Here is a 17593-nt window from a genome sequence, read left to right as displayed (position 1 = left end):
GTTTCCCTGCCCCCCTGAGCCAGCCAGTCCCTGCCCCGTCCCCACTCCCTGAGCCAGCCAGTCCCTGCCCCGTCCCCACTCCCTGCCCCCCTGAGCCAGCCAGTCCCTGCCCTGGGGCCTGATGGGAGCCGGCGCCCCCCAAGGGGACAGGCCCCTGCCCCACTCCCCGCCCCCCTGAGCCAGCCAGTCCCTGCCCTGGGGCTGGAGGGGACCCGGCACCCCCTAGAGGGGACAGGCCCCTGCCCCATTCCCCGCCCCCCTGAGCCAGCCAGTCCCCCCCTGGGGCCAGATGGGAGCCGGCGCCCCCCGAGGGGACAGGCCCCCCCCCGTGCGCCCACCTCTTGACCCCCCCCCCAAACAGAACAGCCTGAGCTGGGAAGAGTCCAGACTTTTCTACCCCTGCCCCCAGTTCTTCCCGCCCGGCGTTAGCTCTGGGGAGGGAATTGTGCCAAACACGGGGGGGGGTCTTTGTCCTCCTGCCGGGGGGGGGGGCAGCTTTTGTACCAATCCTGCGGTAATTGGGTGGTTTTATATGCAAGGTGTGTGTGAAACAATCACAATGAAATATTGATGGACTTCAGCGCCCGGGTGGTGGAATTGTTGCCGGATGGGGGGCGCGGGGGAGGGCAGGGAGCCCCTGGGCGGCTGGGTGTCCCTCTGTCTGTCTGGGTCAGAGCTGCTCGGTCTGTCCCGCTCCCCACCTGGCGCCAGTGGCCCCATCGCCCAGCATCGTCCGTCGCAGCCCCTCCCATCTCTGTGCCACCCCCCGGGCGGCTTTAATCCCTTTGCACCCGCTGGGTAGCTAGGCCAAGGGCAGAGGGAAACTGAGGCACGCGTCGGCACCATCAGAATAGGACAGAAAATCCCCACGTGGTCAGTGTGTGTCGCTGGGTCTGTCCGTCCCTCTGGCTGTCCAGTCAGCCCTTTGCCTTCGTCCCTGGGGGGGGGGGGCGGGGGGGCGCTGTCCGGGGGCGGGATTGCAGATCAAGCCCAGGCAGTAGGGCCAGCTCCTGCCCCCCCCCCGCCCCCTCCCCAGCAACCCTCACAAAGCAGCCCAGAAACAACACGTGGGGGGCGGGGGGCTGGAGCCAGGACTCCTGGGTTCTCTCCCTGCTCCCAGTCTGTTCCCCGCGGGCCAGGGGGTGTCTCCCGCTCGGCCCCGCCCCAGGGCTGCAGCCCCGTCCAGGCACCTGCGCTGGGGGCCCCTCCCCGGCCCCCGGCCATTGGCTGCGGGGAGGGAGGGCCGGGACCGGGCCTGGCCGGGCTCCCATTGGCCGGGGGCGAGGAGCCGGTCCGCCGCTTCGCTCTTGTCTCCTGCCGGAGGGACCCCGAGCCGCGTCCCCCCCCCCCCCCCGCGCCCCGATCCGCGTCCCCCCCCCGCGCCGCGCCCCAGGACCCCCCCCCGCGCCCCGATCCGCGTCCCCCCCCCCGCGCCGCGCCCCAGGACCCCCCCGCGCCCCGATCCGCGTCCCCCCCGCGCCGCGCCCCAAGACCCCCCCCCGCGCCCCGAGCCGCGTCCCCCCCCCGCGCCCCGAGCCGCGCCCCGGACCCCCCCCCGCGCCCCGAGCCGCGCCCCGATCCCAGCCCCCCCCGCGCCCCAGGACCCCCCCCCGCGTCCCCCGCCGCGCCCCGATCCCAGGGCCCCCCCGCGCCCCGAGCCGCGCCCCGGGGGATGCCCTGCGGCTCCCCGCCGAGATGCAGCCCCCGGCCCTGGCCGCCCTCACGCTGCTGGCGGCGCTGCAGCTGCTGGAGGTGCGGGGTCTGGGCGGGGCCGGGTCCCAGGTGCTGAGCCCCGCCCCCAGGGACCAGCCCCCCCGGCCTGGCCGCCCCCACCCCGCGGGGCCCCAGCCCCCCCGCCTGGAGAAGCGCAGCCGGACCCCGGCCCGTCGGGGGCAGCGAGCACCCAAGGCAGGCAGGTGAGTGGGGGCCCCCCGGGGCTCAGAGCGGTCTCCATTCCCCCCTGCCCCCCTCCCTGCCCCTCTCCAGGCCCCCCTGCCCCCTACCCATCCCCCCTGCCCCTCTCCAGGCCCCCCTGCCCCCTACCCACCCCCCTCCTTGCCCCTCTCCAGGTCCCCCTGCCCCCCACCCATCCCTCTCACTCCCTGCCCCTCTCCAGGCCCCCCTGCCCACCCATCCCCCTCACTCCCTGCCCCTCGCCCAGCCCCCCTTGCCCCCTGCCCCTCGTCTGGCACTCCAGCCCCAGAGCCCAGGCCGGGAGGGAGGGCGATGTGGGGGCTTGGCTGGGGCTGGCTCCACGTCTGGGACCCCCGGCCTGGCAGAGCGAAGGGGGGTCCTGAGGGGGCCGAGGAGCCCAGAGCTGGGGGCAGGGGCGTGGGGGGTGGAATCGGGTGAGCTGAGCCAAGCCCCAGGCGGCCCCCAACCCCGGGGGGGAAACTCCGTGCAGGGGCTGGGCTGTGTCTGTTCCCCTCGTCAGGCCGTGGGGGGCCGGGGCCGGGGCCGGGCTCGGCTCCATCTGGAAACACGCTCAGGGGCCAGGCAGGCGCTGAGCTGGCAGTGTCCCGCCATGGGGAGGGGCTGCTGTGCCCGCCCCCTGCCCCCCACCTCGCCCCCATCCCCTCTGCCCGCCCCCTGCCCCCCACCTCGCCCCCATCCCCCCTCTGCCTCCACCTCGCCCCCTGCCCCAGCCCCTGTGCCCCTCGCCCGTCCCCAACCATCCCCCAGCCCCTCTGCCTGCCCCAAGCGCTGCCCCTCACTACCTGCCCCCACCTCCCACCCATCCCCCCGCTGCCCCCCCACATCCCTTAGGGACGGCACCGGAACAGGCCCCTTCCCACCCAACCTAACCAGGTGCCATGACCCCTGCGAGGTCCCAGCACAGTGACTTGTGCACCGGTGTCCCTCACTCCCGACCCGCAGCCCCTGCTACCCCGGCCCTGCCCCCAGCTCTGCCGGTGCCCCTCACTCCCGACCCGCAGCCCCCTGCTAGCCCGGCCCTGTGCTCCCCCGAGCCCTGCCGGTGCCCCTCACTCCCGACCCGCAGCCCCTGCCAGCCCGGCCCTGCTGGTGCCCCTCACGCCCTCCCCGCAGCCCCCTGGTAGCCCGGCCCTGTGCTCCCCCCAGCTCTGCCGGTGCCCCTCACTCCCGACCCGCAGCCCCTGCTAGCCCGGCCCTGGGCTCCCCCAGCTCTGCCGGTGCCCCTCACTCCTGACCCGCAGCCCCTGCTAGCCCAGCCCTGCCCCCCCAGCTCTGTTGCCTCTCAGGCCTAGCTGAAGGGAACGGGGTTTTGGTTCTGGTCCCTTGGTCCCTGGAGCCCAGATCCTTTGCCATCAGCAAGTCTCCAGCCCTGGGGCCAGCCCTCTCCAGCATAGCCTGCAGGTAACTGGGAGGGTGGGGTGGGGAGTGTTTGGGGAATTTGCATTTGAGGGAGTTTTGGCCCATGGCTGCCCAAAAGGGAAATGCCATCAAACTGCGCCCAGAGGGGCCAGACCCGCAGCCACCTGGCAGGGAGGGGCTCGGGCTCCAGGCGCGGTGCTGTGGGGGACAGAGACAGACCCGCTGGGGGAGTCCTGCCCGGGTACAACTCGCAGGAGCTGTGGGGGGAGAAGGGGCTGAGGGAGGCTGGGTCCTAGTGTTCCCTGCCCTGGGGTCAGCGCTGGGCTGAGTCCCTGGACCCCATCAGGGTCCCTGCCTCAGAACATCCTGGGATACATGGGGGCCCCCAGTCCTGCCCCCCCTTCCTACTCCCCGCCCTCCACTCCTGCTGCTGCGAATCCACCTTATAATGGGATCATGTAACTATGAGGGGATCATGGCTGAGGGGCATCGGCAGAGCTGGGGGGACCCCAGGGCTGGGCTGGGGTAGCAGGGGCTGCAGGTCGGGAGTGAGGGGCACCGGCAGAGCTGGGGGGACCCCAGGGCTGGGCTGGGGTAGCAGGGGCTGCGGGTCGGGAGTGAGGGGCACCGGCAGGGCTGGGGGGCAGGGCTGGGCTGGCAGGGGCTGCGGGTCGGGACTGAGGGGCACCGGCAGGGCTGGGGGGCAGGGCTGGGCTGGCAGGGGCTGCGGGTCGGGAGTGAGGGGCACCGGCAGGGCTGGGGGGCAGGGCTGGGCTGGCAGGGGCTGCGGGTCGGGAGTGAGGGGCACTGGCAGAGCTAGGGGTCACCCCCCTGCCTGTGCTGCCCCCCACAGGCCTGGCCCCCCGGCTGCGCTCTGGGGGGCGGGGTGGGGGTGGCTGGTGGCTTTTCCGTGCGGCTGGGGGGCTGTGGGGGAGAGGCCCTGGCAGCTCCTGGAAGAAACGTGGCTGAGGAATTTCGGGGCCAAGTTTCCGTCTCCTGGTGCTGCCCCTCCCCCACCACGTCTCTGCAGCGCGGGGGGGAGGGGCCCCTGCTCGGGGTGCACGGTGGGGGGGCAGCCCCAGGCTGGGGGCTGGTTCCTGCGCTTGGCTCCCGGCTGCAAAAGCCATTTGGGGGCACAGGAGGCTCTGCTAGAGCCCAGCCCCCCCAGGACAAAGCCCCCCAGACCCCTCCTTTCCCACCCCTGGATCTGCTGGGGGGGCCGGGGGGGGGGCAATGTTCCCTCTAACGTTTCCCATCCACGTGTGAATGAATTTTATGATGTGCCCCAATATGGAGGTGACGTGTGGCGGGGGTGGGGCCGAGGGGTTTGGGTGCGAGAGGGGGCTCAGGGCTGGGGCAGAGGGTTGGAGTGCAGGGGGCTGCAGGCTTTGGGGTGGGGCCGGGGATGCAGGGTTTGGGGTGCAGGCTGCCCTGGGGCTACGGTGGGGAGAGACGACTCCCCCCCCTTTGCAGCTGTCCAGTCCGGGGGAGGGGTGCCTCTCCCCTCTGTGATAGGCTGCAGCCCGGCCCCACAGCTTAGGGGGAACTTAGGCGGGCAGGGGGGCTAGTGGTTGGGGGGGCTGGGAGCCAGGACGGGCTGTGCCCCCTTCCATCCTGTTCTTTCCCATCTGTCCTGTGGAATTGCCTCCTCCTGTCCCCCACCAGGGGACCACCCCCCACCCCCCGGCCCGTTGTGCTGCCCACAGGGGGAGGGTCTGACCACGCCCCCCCCACCTCATTTTCACTCTATCTTGTGCTGGGCCTTGGTGCCAGGAGCCCCCCCCCTCCAGCCTCAGAGACCTGCTCTGCCCCCCGCGACCCCCTCCCCTCCCAGAGCCAGGACAGAACCCAGGAGTCCTGGCTCCTCCCTCCCCACTGGGCGGACCCCCATTGATGGCCACCTCATGGGGGGAGGGTCCTGTTAACGTGGGCAGCCCCAGCCCCCGCTACCCCTTTGCCCCCCCCAGAGGTGCTGGGTGACTCGGCACCAGCCCCCCCTGAGGCTGGGTGTGGGGGCTGGGCCTGGTTCCGCAGGGGATGGGGGCCCTGCTGGTGGGGGCTAGATCTGCTCTGTGCCCCAGAACTGAGGGGGGGAGCTGGCTGGGGGGGGGCAGGTCAGGCAGGGCCTTGGGGGGGCGCAGAGTCCTGGGGTGGGGGTGGGGCTGGGCTGCCTGGCCCTGGGGTCCCCCCCTCACCTCGCTCTGTCCCCTCTGCAGCCCCCACGTGTGCGGAGTGACCTGCTGTCCCGGCTGGAGCCTGGCCCCCAAAACCCAGAAGTGCACAAAAGGTACCGGGGGGGGAGGGGGGGAGCTGGGACCCAGGGAGGAGGTGGGGGGGCAGTCACTGAGGAGTTGTGTCCCGTCCCCCCCAGTCTGCTCCTGCCCCACTCCCCCCCCCCGGTGCTGCTCCCAGTCTGGGCTGTAGGTGGCAGCAGACCCCCACCTGCCAGACCCAGGGCTGGGGACCTGGGGGGGGGGCGACTCCTGGGGGGAACCTGCCCAGACCCCCTTCCCTCCCCCCACCCACGCCTTTGGGGTCACCCTCCCCACCCCCCAGGCCAGGAGCGGGGACCCTGGGGGGGAAGCCAAGCTGCCCCCTGTCCTGGGTTCAGGGCACAGCCCCCTTGGGCCATGGGCAGTGTGTGCGTATGGGGGGGGGGGGCTGTGGGGAATGGGGGCTGGGAAGTGAGGGAGTTGGGGGGCGGGGCTGGGAAGTGGGGGGTTATTGGGGGAGGGAAGTAGCAGGGGCTATGGGGAGGGAGGGTTGGGGGGATGGGGCCGGGGGTCACTGGGGCGGTCGGTGGGTGGGGGAGGGGGAGGTTCCCCCCCATGACCCCTTGTCTCTCCCCCCAGCCATCTGCACCCCGAAGTGCCGCAATGGGGGGCTGTGCCGGGAGCCCCAAGTCTGCACCTGCCGCCCGGGGTTCGCTGGCCACCAGTGTGAGCAGCTGGTGCCCCCTGGCCCCCCCATGGGGCTTCCCCCAGGGCCCAGCCCCCTCCCACCCAGCACCTCCGCCCCGCGCCCCACAGCCACCAGCGCCAGGAGGGCAGCGTCCGTGCACTGGCAGCCGCTGACGTAAGTGGGGCGGGGACCGTGGGGGGTGAGGGCAGTGGGGCGACTGGGGGGACGAGAGCCGTGGGAAGGGGGGTGACCGGGGGGGGTGAGGGCAGTGGGGAGGGGGTGATTTGGGGTGACCGGGGGTGAGGGCCATGGGGTGGTCAGCGGGACGAGAGCCGTGGGAAGGGGGGTGACCGGGGGGCAAGGGCAGTGGGGAGGGGGTGATTTGGGGTGACCGGGGGTGAGGGCCATGGGGTGGTCAGGGGGACGAGAGCCGTGGGAAGGGGGGTGACCGGGGGGACGAGGGCAGTGGGGCGACTGGGGGGATGAGAGCAGTGGGAAGGGGGGTGACCGGGGGACAAGGGCAGTGGGGCGACTGGGGGGATGAGAGCCGTGGGAAGGGGGGTGACTGGGGGGACGAGGGCAGTGGGGCGACTGGGGGGACGAGAGCCGTGGGAAGGGGGGTGACCGGGGGGGTGAGGGCAGTGGGGAGGGGGTGATTTGGGGTGACCGGGGGTGAGGGCTGTGGGGTGGTCAGGGGGATGAGAGACGTGGGAAGGGGGGTGACCGGGGGGACGAGGGCAGTGGGGAGGGGGGTGATTGGGGGGTGAGGGCAGTGGGGAGGGGGGTGATTTGGGGTGACCGGGGGTGAGGGCCGTGGGATGGTCAGGGGGACGAGAGCCGTGGGAAGGGGGGTGACCGGGGGACGAGGGCAGTGGGGAGGGGGGTGACCGGGGTACGAGGGCGGGGGGGGTTACCGGGGGACGAGGGCAGTGGGGCGACTGGGGGGGGCCTGTGTGGTTCTGATCCATTCCTCGAAAATCTCACTGCTAATTATTCCGGCGGCTCCGGCCGGGCCCCGTGGGGGGCCCCGTTAGGCTGGCTGGTTTTGGGGTGCTCCGGGGCCCTGGTTTGGGGTGCACAGGGGGGATTGGCTCTGAGTTCTTTGGGGGCAGGGGCCCCCGACACCCCCCCAGGAGACACAGCCCCCCAAGGGGGAACCACACGGGGCTAATGGCAGAGGGGGGGCGGCACCCCCAGAGTGGAGTCCCCCTGCCTGGGGCCCGTGGGGCGACGTTCCCGTCTCGTCTCCCCTGCGGCTCTGGGGCTATTTATAGACCCATTAAAATTCTCTCGCCTCCCAGACTGACCCCCCCCCGCCCCGGCCATTTATCAACCCCCCCCCCCCGCCTGCTGCTGTCTGCCCCTATTTGGTAGCAGACGCACTAGGACGGCAGGAGAGGGGGCCGGGGGGGCCCCAGCAGCATCGGGGCCTGCCCCCCCGGGGGGCTCTGACACCCCCCAGCCCCCCCAGCTCCCAGCCTGGGGGGCAGGGTCTGCGGGGGTCACGTTCCCATGCGGGGGCTGAGCTGGGGGCTTGGGGGCTCCGGCGGTTCCCAGGCCTGGCCTGGCCCGAGCTCCTGCCCCAGCCGAACTGGGGGTGGGGGGAGAACAAGGAGCTGCCCAGCTTGGCCACGGGGGGGGGGGCACTGGGGGACAGGAAGTTCCTGGGGGGGGTCAGTGGGTGTGGGACAGTGGTTACCTGGGGGTCATGGGGGGGGGGAAGGGGCAGAGGGGGCACTGGGCGACAGGGGTTCCCTGGGGGGTCGGTGGGTGGGGGAAGGGGCTGAGGGGGCACTGGGTGGGAGGGGGGTTCATGGGGGGTTGGTGGCTGGAGTAAGGGGCTGAGGGGGGCACTGGGGGCAGGGGGGTCCCTGGGGAGTCAGTGGGTGGGGGAAGGGGCAGAGGGGGGCACTGGGGTGAGGGGTGTCCCTGGGAGGGTCGGTGGGTGGGGAAGAGGCAGGGGGGTCACTGGGGGTTGGTGGGTGGGGAAGGGGCAGAGCGGGCACTGGGGGGCAGGGGGTCCCTAGGGGGTCGGGAGAGGTGGAGGCGGAGGCACAGGGAGGTCTCTGGGCGTGGTGCCCCCCCCGCTCAGTGTCCCACCCCCCACCCCCCAGGCTGGCCGAGCTCCAGGCCGTGCTGCGACGCCGGGCCGCTGGCCCCACGGACAAGATGGCGTCAGTGTTGGCCAAGCACCTGGAAGCCCAGCGGGGCAGGACCGCCCCCCCCACGCCCCCGCCCAGCACCCGCCCCCCCCAGAGTGGGCAGACCCTGCACCACAGCCCCCGGCCTGGTAAGGGGGCAGGGTGGAGTTGGTGGGGGGGGTGGGTCATGCAGGGGGCGGGGAAAGGGGTGGGGGGGGAAGGGGTGGCCCCATTAGCCATGATCCTGCCCCCCACCAGCCAGGTCCCTTCCCCTGCCACTTGCCCCAGTAACCCATTGGCAGGGAGGCGGCTCATTGGGGCTGGCTGCCCCACTGCCCCTCCCTCTCTGGCTCCCTGAGGAGGGGGCTCTGCTGCCCCCCCCCATGACCCTGGTTGCTGTAACAAGCATTTAGCTAATTAACTGGCGCTTTTCCCAGGCTCTGACATGGGAGAATGAAACGGATGCAGGGGGGGGCACCAGAGACACCCCCCTGGGACCCCCAGAGCCAGGGCAGAGCCCCACCCCTCTCGCTGCACCGGGGTCACTGGGACAGGGGCATGCGGGGAGCCCGGGGCTGGTCTAGCAGGGGCTGCGGGTCGGGAGTGAGGGGCACCGGCAGAGCTGGGGGGGGGGGCTGCGCTGGGGTCACAGCCGCGGCTCTGCGTGTGTGTGTGTGTGTGTGTGTGGGGTGGTCCCCGTGAGCTCGCACTAGTGACTCCGGGCGACCCCGGTGAACGCTGGGCAGGTCGCAGGCGGGGGCGGCCGGGCGCTGGGTGGGGCCGGGGACCGGGGGCCGGGAAGGGTTAACGCAGCCGGCGATGGCTGAGGTCCCTCACAAACATTGTTGCTGGCGCCCGGCCCAGCCCAGCTCCACGCGCTGCTTCCAATTAGCGTCCGGGCACTCGGTGCGGAGCCGGAGCCGGAGCCGCGCACCGTCGCTTCCTGCCCGCGCCCCGGCCCTGGGGGCAGAGACGCCGGCATGGCCGGAGCCCTCGCCCGCCTGCTGGTGCCCGCGGCCCTGCTCCTGCTGGCCGCCCTCCTGCTCCCGGCTGCCGCCCAGGCCCCCGCCCAGCTGCGGGTGCTGTTCACGCCCACGGTCTGCCGCATGCACTGCGCCGGGCACCGCTGCACCCACCGCTGCGAGCGCGGCAACGCCACCGTCCTGTACAGCGGGGAGCCCGCTGGCCCCGCCGCCCGCGCCACTGGCTTCCGCGTCTGTGAGTACCCGGGCGGTGCCCTGCCTGTGCCCGGCTCCTCGCCCGCCGGACCGTCGCTGGCCGAGGGGTGCACCGGCCTGGCCCCTTCGCTCCGTGCCCGGGTGGCAGCCAAGGTCCTGCACCTGCAGCTGCTGGCTGGCGGCGGGGCGGGGCTGGGGGCTGATGGGGGGTGAGGAGGTTTGGGGTTCCCAGCAGCTCCCCCCGCCCGGTCTCTGGCTGAGGGAGGGGCTGTGGGGTGCGTGGCAGGGAGCCGAGCTGGACCCCATTTCTGTGGGGTAGGAGGTGTTGGGCTGCCCCCCCAGTTGCCCCCTGTGCTCCTGGGAGGGTTGCCCCCGCCTTGCCCCATCAGGCTGAGCTGGGGGAGGGGGCCCCATGCTGCATCCCAGACCCCCAGGCTGCCCCACAGCATGGGAGAACCAATGCCCCCTATACCCTCACCGGGCACCCCCATGCTGTGGGGCAGGCCTGAGGGTCTGATGTGCACCATGCCCCCCCCCCCCCCCCGGCTCAGTCGCTCTCCTGCTGACCAGCCCAGGGGGAAGGGGCTGGGGTGAGGAGTTGCTGTGGGGTGAGGCTGTGTGCAGTGCACGGGGCTGGGGGGCTGTCAGACGTCAGGGCTGGCTGGCAGCTGGTGGGGGTCACAGCTGGATGTGGGGGGTTCTGGGGGGGCTGGCTGGGGACTGGTGGGGGTCACAGCTGGATGTGGGGGCTGGCGGGGGTCAGGGCTGGGTTGGTTGGGGGGCTGGCAGGGGTCAGGGCTGGCTGGGGGCTGGGCTGGTTGGGGGACTGGTGGGGGTCAGGGCTGGCTGGGGGGCTGGGCTGGCTGGGGGGCTGGGCTGGTGGGGGTCAGGGGTGGCTGGGGGGCTGGTGGGGGTCAGGGCTGGCTGGGGGGCTGGTTGAGGGGCTGGGCTGGTTGGCGGGCTGGCGGGGGTCAGGGCCGGTTGGGGGCTGGGCCGGTTGGGGGCTGGTGGGGGTCAGGGCTGGTTGGGGGCTGGGCTGGCGGGGGTCAGGGCTGGCTGGGGGCTGGGCTGGTTGGGGGGCTGGTGGGGGTCAGGGCTGGCTGGGGGCTGGGCTGGCGGGGGTCAGGGCTGGCTGGGGGGCTGGCAGGGGCTGTAGGTTTAGCTCTGGCCAGGACCTGGGGGAGGCTTTTCCCAGCCTGTCCCAGCTGCTCCGGGTCCCGCCCACACTGCCCCATGAGCTCATCGGCAGCACCTCGCGTGTGACCCCCCCCGCCGCCCCCACCAGCCCCGGTGGGTGTGGACCCCTCGTCCGGGGCCAGCTCCGCCCCGGCTCGGCGGCTGGACTCACCCGAATTTCCGGGGGCGAAACCTGGGAATTCGGAGAATAAACAAGGGCCTCAAGCCAGGGAGTCCGAGTCCCTGCCGGACGCCTGGGTTCTCTCCCGGCTTGGGGAGGGGAATGGGGTCCAGTGGTTGCAGCGGGGGGGGAGGAGGCTGGGCGCCAGAGCACCTGGGTTCTACCTTGAGTGAGGCCCTTCCCTGCCCGATGCCTCAGTTTCCCCCGGCGTGGGGCTGAGCAGAGGCACCGTGTCTCCGGCTGACGTTACCCAGACGAGCCCCCCGTGTCCCCAGCCCAGCCTGCGCCCCAACCCTGGGGGGTCCGGGGGAGGCAGCCCCCAAAGGCAGTGAGAGCACGAGACACAGCCTGGCTGCCTGGGTCCCCCGGGACACCCTCTGGCCCCCCGCCCTGGCACGGCCCCCCGAGCTCTGCCCAGCCCCTGCCAAGCGCCGGGCCCCCATCCTGCTGCGGGCGTTGGGCTTCGGCTGGCCCTGGCGTCCCTCCCAGCTGGACCCACAGCCACGCCCTGGGCAGGCACCGCCCACCCCATAGGGCCCAGCTGGCTGTGGGGCCAGCAGCGGGGCCCCGGACATGCTGGGAAGAGCAGGGAGCAGGATATGGGGGAGCTCCCCTGGGCCACTTCCCAGCACCCCCCTTCCTCAGCTGTTCCTGGCGGGGTCCCCAGGTGTGTGGGGGAGTGTTCCCAGCCCTGGGGGGCTCAGTCCGGGGCACCTGGGGGGCAGCAGAAACCCCCTCCCCCCCTGAGCTCATCCCCTCGTAGGCCCTGGGCAGAGCCCCCCACCCCCGCACTCAGCGTTTAGTGGGGAGCGGGGGGGCAGGCAAAGCCCCCCCCCAGTTCCCCCAGCAGAGCTCTGCCCTCTTCCCGTGAGCGGCTGGTTTACGCCCAGGGGGCCCCGTGCCAGGAGCTCTGAGGCTGCCTGACCCCCCCCATCTCGGTTCCTGGCGTCCCCTCGATCTGACCCCATCCCAGCTGCTCAGCCCCCGCATGGGGGGGGGGAGACTCGGGCTGCTGAGGGGGCGGGGGAGGGGCACAGCTGGCTGGAATGGGAACATCTGTGCATTAGGACCCCAGCCAGGTTGTGGGGAGGCAGCTGGGGGGGCACTGGGGCGAGGGGGAGCTGGCTGGGGGGGCACTCGGCTGTCGCGGGATGTGAGATGAGTCGCTGGGTCTCTGCCCGTTCCTGGCGCAACCCCCCCCCCCCCCCCCCAGCCCCGGCGCCGGCTTCTTGGGCCCATTTCCCAGACAGCGCAGCCCAGAGGGACCCAGGCGTCCTGGGGCCTGGCTTAGCTGTTCCCACACGGGAAGGGGGGGTCCTGGTGGGACCTCGGCCCGGCGGGGGGGGGGACGACAGCGGGGCTGGAGCCTTGGGTCCCTGGACATCCCCCCAGCACGGACCCTCCTGCTCTGGTGGGGGGAGGGGAGGGGTTGCAGTAACTGGCACCAGCACCCTAAGGGTTAATGGCTGAATTGCGCTAGAGAAACATCTGGATCCAGCCAGCCCCCCCCCCCCCCCCCCGCCCCAGCTGTGCCTTTGTGCTGGGAGCCTGGAACAGCCAGACAAGGGATGAGCCCCCCAGCCCAGCCGGTGCCCCTCACTCCCGACCCGCAGCCCCCACCTACCCCAGCCTTGTCCCCCAGCCCAGCCGGTGCCCCTCACTCCCGACCCGCAGCCCCCACCTACCCCAGCCTTGTCCCCCAGCCCAGCCGGTGCCCCTCACTCCCGACCCGCAGCCCCCACCTACCCCAGCCCTGCCCCCCAGCCCAGCCGGTGCCCCTCACTCCCGACCCGCAGCCCCCACCTACCCCAGCCCTGCCCCCCAGCCCGGCCGGTGCCCCTCACTCCCGACCCGCAGCCCCCGTGTGTAGCTCAGGTTCTGGGCCAGCCCAGCCCCATCTCTCTGGACGCGCTGGTTCAGACACAATCCAGGCCCTGTCACGTAGCCCCCACCGAAGGTGCTTGGCTCCCACCCACGATGTGACACAACCAGACCTCCCCAGCTGGCCCGTCCCACCGCAGGCAGCTCTGGGAGGGGCACTTGGGGGGTCCCTGGGTCCTGCCCTGCAGCGCCCCTCGGGGGAGACGCCCCCCGGTACCCCCTGACTTCTGCCTTTGCCTTGCAGTCCTGTGCCCCCTGCTCTGCCAGAACGGGGGGGTCTGCGTCAGGAAGGACCAGTGTCTCTGCCCCCCCAGCTTCACCGGCAAGTTCTGCCAGATCCCGGCCCCCCAGCCCCAGGCCCCAGCCCCCGAGCGGGAGGGCGACAGCCCGGGGGGGCCGCAGCCCCTCACCAAATCCGTCTACACCCTGCCCCTCACCAACCACCAGCAGGAGCGGGATGGTAAGGGGCCCCGGGGGGGCTAGGCCGGGATCAATGGGGTGGGAGGAAGTGTCTCCCCAGGGGGAGGGGGAGGGGTCGTGCACCATGGGGGCTCCGCAGGGACCGGCTCTGTACGCAACCTCATCCCCCTGGGGCGGCCCTGTCCCCGGTTCTGCCCCCATCCGCCCCCCGGCACTGCCCCCCTCTGCCCCATCGCCCCTGGCAGTGCCCCCATTCCCCGCCCCCCCCGGCACTGCCCCTCTCTGCCCCATCCCCCGCTCCCGGCACTGCCCCCCTCTGCCCCATCCCCCCTGGCACTGCCCCATCCCCCGCTCCCGGCACTGCCCCTCTCTGCCCCATCCCCCGCCCAGCACTGCCCCCATTCTCTGCCCCCATCCTCCTCCCGGCACTGCCCCCATTCCCCACCCGGCACTGCCCCCCTCTGCCCCCATCCTCCGCTCCCGGCACTGCCCCTCTCTGCCCCATCCCCCGCCCAGCACTGCCCCCATCCTCCTCCCGGCACTGCCCCCATTCCCCGCCCGGCACTGCCCCCCTCTGCCCCCATCCTCCGCCCCCGGCACTGCCCCTCTCTGCCCCCTCAGGTGCCCTGTCCATGGTGAACGTCCACGTGCAGCACCCCCCCGAGGCCTCGGTGACCATCCACCAGGTGGAGCGGGTGAGCGAGCCCAGCACCCCAGGGGAGCCGCCCGCCAACGCCCTCCCGCCCGCCCGCCCCGCCCTCTACAGTGTCCTGGCCCAGAGCCGCCCCCGGGCCAGCGGGTACGACGAGGACGCCGGCTATGGGTACTGCTTCCGGCAGCTCCACGCCGGGGAGGTAACGGCTGGGGGGGGGCGGCGCAGCAACGGGCAGGGGGAGCTGGGCGCAGGCAGACGTTTGTACGGAGCCTCACACCCACCCGTGGCCACGTGCGACGCTCACCTGCTGACACTTGCGTGTGCAGAGCGTGCCGGGCCAGCCAAATGCCCCATGCTTGTGTGGCACAAAGCCGCTCAATCACCCGCATGGGCGTGATCCCTGGCACGCGCACTCCCGCCAGCCGATGCTCCGTTCGCACGCTCGCCGTGCAAACAGCCGTGCATCCCAGCACACGCGCTCCCGCCAGCCGATGCCCCGTTCGCACGCTTGCCGTGCATCCCGGCATGCGCACTCCCGCCAGCCGATGCCCCCCCCCGGCACTGCCCCCATTCCCCGCCCCCACCCTTGGCCACATGAATTGACGGGCACTGGGCAGCAGCTGGGCACGATTCCAGCCGCACAGCCGGGAATGTCTCTGGCCGGGGGCACCCAGGGGCCATGGCCAGGCCTGGACCCCCCCACACCCCCCTCAGGAAGACCCCCCCCAGCTGGCCGCGCTGACCGAGCCCCTTTCCCTGCAGTGCAGCGCGCCCCTGCCCGGCCTGCGGACCCAGGACATCTGCTGCCGCGGCGCCGGCGTGGCCTGGGGCGTCCACGAGTGTCTGCCCTGCGCCACCCAGACAGGTGGGGCTGCCGCCGCGGGGCAGGGGCAGGGCTGGGGGTGGGGCGTGGGTTGGGGTCAGTGAGGGGTGGGGGCTGGGCTGGGGGCAGTGCGGGGCTGGGGTCAGGGGTCAGTGAGGAGTGGGGGCAGGGCTGGGGACAGTGCGGGGCGGGGGCTGGGGGCAGTGAGGGGCTGGGATCAGTGAGGAGTGGGGGCAGGGGCAGGGCTGGGGGCAGTGGGGGGGTGGGGTCCGTGAGGGGCAGGGGCTGGGGCAGTGCAAGGCGGGGGCTGGGGTCAGGGGAGGAGCTGGTGGGGGCCCCACCCTGGGGCTGTTGGGACGCTGGGGGTGGAACAGGGAGCTTGGGTGGCCCTGGGGAGGGCCGTCTATAGGGGGGGGAGGGGAGGGGCATTCCTGGCTCCGAGTCCCACTCTCTCCCCACAGCGAATGCACCTGCCCTGGGGCAGCAGGAGGCCCCGTGCCCCAAAGGTTTCCAGCGGCTAAACGGCTCCTGCCAGGGTGAGTTGGGCCGAGCCCTGGGCTGGGGGGCGTGTGTCGGGGGGGGGGGGCGTGTGTCTGGGGGGTCTCAGGAGACCAAGCGTGGGAAGCCCTCGGTTAATGAGGGAAGGGAAAGTCCCAGCCGTCCGGCTGGGCCAGCCCCCCGCGTCCCGGGCCTGGAGCGTCTCCCGCAGTCCCCACGGAACAGCCCCCAAGAGCCCCACCTCCGGGTGCAGCGGAGCAGGACGTGGGGCGGACGGACCTGGGGGTGCTGCGGGGGAGTGTTACTGGGACTGGCTGCAGTGGTGCCGGATGGGGGGGGTATCGGGGTGACATCACTTGAGGGGTGACACTTGAGCGTAACCTGAGCTGGGGGGGGGCAGGTGACACCTTCTGCCCGGGACACTGGACAGAGGCTGGCGGAGGGGCCAGGTGGGGCTGGGGGAGACGCTGGGGGGGGTTCAGTTTGGAGCTGGCTGGGGAGACGGGGGGAGGCCCAGCACCAGGGTCTGGGCTCCCCACCCCCCAAGACGGACCTGACTGAGGGTCCTGGTTTCTGTACCTACAAGCCCTGCTTGGGACTGTCCCTGTCGGCGGATAACCCTTCTGTGTTCCTGCCTGGCTGAGAGTCCCGGGGAATCGCAGGAAGTGGGGCACAGGGCCCTGACTCCCCCATGCTGGTCCCCTGGCCCCCTCCTGGCCCTTTGCCCCAGCGGGTCACACCCGGCTGCCTCTGTCCAGGGCAGCCCCCCCCGGGTGTCAGGGGCTGGGTGCCACATCTCCGGGCCATTGGAGTGGCTGGTGTCTTTGTGGGCTCCCCATGGGCATGGGGCCAGGCTCCCCAGCTGGGTCGGTCATGCCTGGGTCTCATGCACCATGCAGGGGAAACTGAGGCACACACAACCTTCATCCAAAATATTCTGAAAAATCCCCCTTCAGCCACATACGGCACTAGCACTCCCCTCCCCAGGAAAGGGGCTGTGTGGGGCCAGTCCCCCGCCCCCTGTCTCTCTAGCAGCTCCCTGGGGTGGGGGGCGCCGGCTGCCCCTGCTCTGACCCCCTCCCGTTTCTCCCCAGACGTGGACGAGTGCCAGGAGGGCGGGTTCTGCCGGAACGGGCTCTGCACCAACGAACCCGGCAGCTTCGCCTGCCTCTGCCACACGGGCTACATCCTCGACTCCTCCCGCAGCAGCTGCATCTGTGAGTGGGGAGGGGTCTGGGGGCCCTGGTCTGGCAGAACTGCGGGGTGGGGAACAGGCCCCCGGAGGCTCCGGGTGGGGGGCTGGCTGGCTCAGGGGTCTGGGGAACAGGCCACTGAGGGGCTGGGGCGGCTGAGGGTGGGGGCTGGGTGGCTCGGGGGCAGAGTATGGGCCATGGGGGGGCCAGGGAATGGGCCGGGGGGGCGAGGGTGGGGGCTGGCTGGCTCGGGGGCGGAGTATGGGCCATGGGGGGGCCAGGGAATGGGCTGGGGAAGCGAGGGTGGGGGCTGGCTAGCTCGGGGGTGGTGTATGGGCCGTGGGGGGGACGGGGAAGCGAGAGTGGGGGCTGGCTGGCTCGGGGGCGGAGTATGGGCTGCGGGGGGGCCGGGGAATGGGCCGGGGGGGTTGACGGTGGGGGCTGGCTGGCAAGGGGGCAGAGTATGGGCCATGGGGGGGCCAGGGAATGGGCTGGGGAAGCGAGGGTGGGGGCTGGCTAGCTCGGGGGCAGAGTATGGGCCATGGGGGGACAGGGAAGCGAGGGTGGGGGCTGGCTAGCTCGGGGGTGGCGTATGGGCCGCGGGGGGGGTTGGCTCGGGGGACCGGGGGGGCGAGAGTGGGGGCTGGCTGGCTCGGGGGCGGAGTATGGGCTGCGGGGGGGCCGGGGAATGGGCCGGGGGGGGTTGACGGTGGGGGCTGGCTGGCAAGGGGGTGGAGCATGGGCTGCGGGGGGGGCCGGGGAATGAGCCGGGGGGGCGAGGGTGGGGACTGGCTGGCTCGGGGGTGGCGTATGGGCCGCGGGGGGACGGGGAAGCGAGGGTGGGGGCTGGCTAGCTTGGGGGTGGCGTATGGGCCGCGGGGGGGGGGTTGGCTTGGGGGACCGGGGGGGCGAGAGTGGGGACTGGCTGGCTCGGGGGTGGCGTATGGGCCTCGGGGGGGGGCAGGGAATGGTCCAGGGGGGGCGAGGGTGGGGGCTGGCTGGCTCGGGGTGGCGTATGGGCCGCGGGGGGACGGGGAAGCGAGGGTGGGGGCTGGCTGGCTCGGGGGCGGAGTATGGGCTGCGGGGGGGCCGGGGAATGGGCCGGGGGGTTGACGGCGGGGGCTGGCTGGCTCGGGGGCGGAGTATGGGCTGCGGGGAGGCCGGGGAATGGGCCGGGGGGGCGAGAGTCGGGGCTGGCTGGCTCGGGGGCGGAGTATGGGCTGCGGGGGGGGGCCGGGGAATGGGCCGGGGG

General features: G+C 72.8%; 1 protein-coding gene across 1 annotated transcript in view; it reads left to right on the top strand.

Annotated features, from left to right (window-relative positions):
* The first annotated feature begins 1623 nt into the window (after nt 1-1623).
* Nucleotides 1624-17593, top strand: part of LTBP4 (latent transforming growth factor beta binding protein 4) — a 38433-nt gene continuing 22463 nt past the window's right edge. Inside the window, 9 exon segments of the mRNA XM_065571632.1 lie at nt 1624-1916; nt 5511-5581; nt 6147-6369; nt 8310-8485; nt 12997-13212; nt 13794-14026; nt 14590-14692; nt 15112-15186; nt 16243-16365. Coding sequence (XP_065427704.1) covers nt 1696-1916; nt 5511-5581; nt 6147-6369; nt 8310-8485; nt 12997-13212; nt 13794-14026; nt 14590-14692; nt 15112-15186; nt 16243-16365 — 1441 coding nt within the window. The 5' untranslated portion in view covers nt 1624-1695.

Source organism: Chrysemys picta, chromosome 17 (genome assembly GCF_011386835.1).
Source record: "Chrysemys picta bellii isolate R12L10 chromosome 17, ASM1138683v2, whole genome shotgun sequence".
NCBI lineage: Eukaryota > Metazoa > Chordata > Testudines > Emydidae > Chrysemys > Chrysemys picta.
This window is presented reverse-complemented; position numbering and strand designations above follow the sequence as displayed.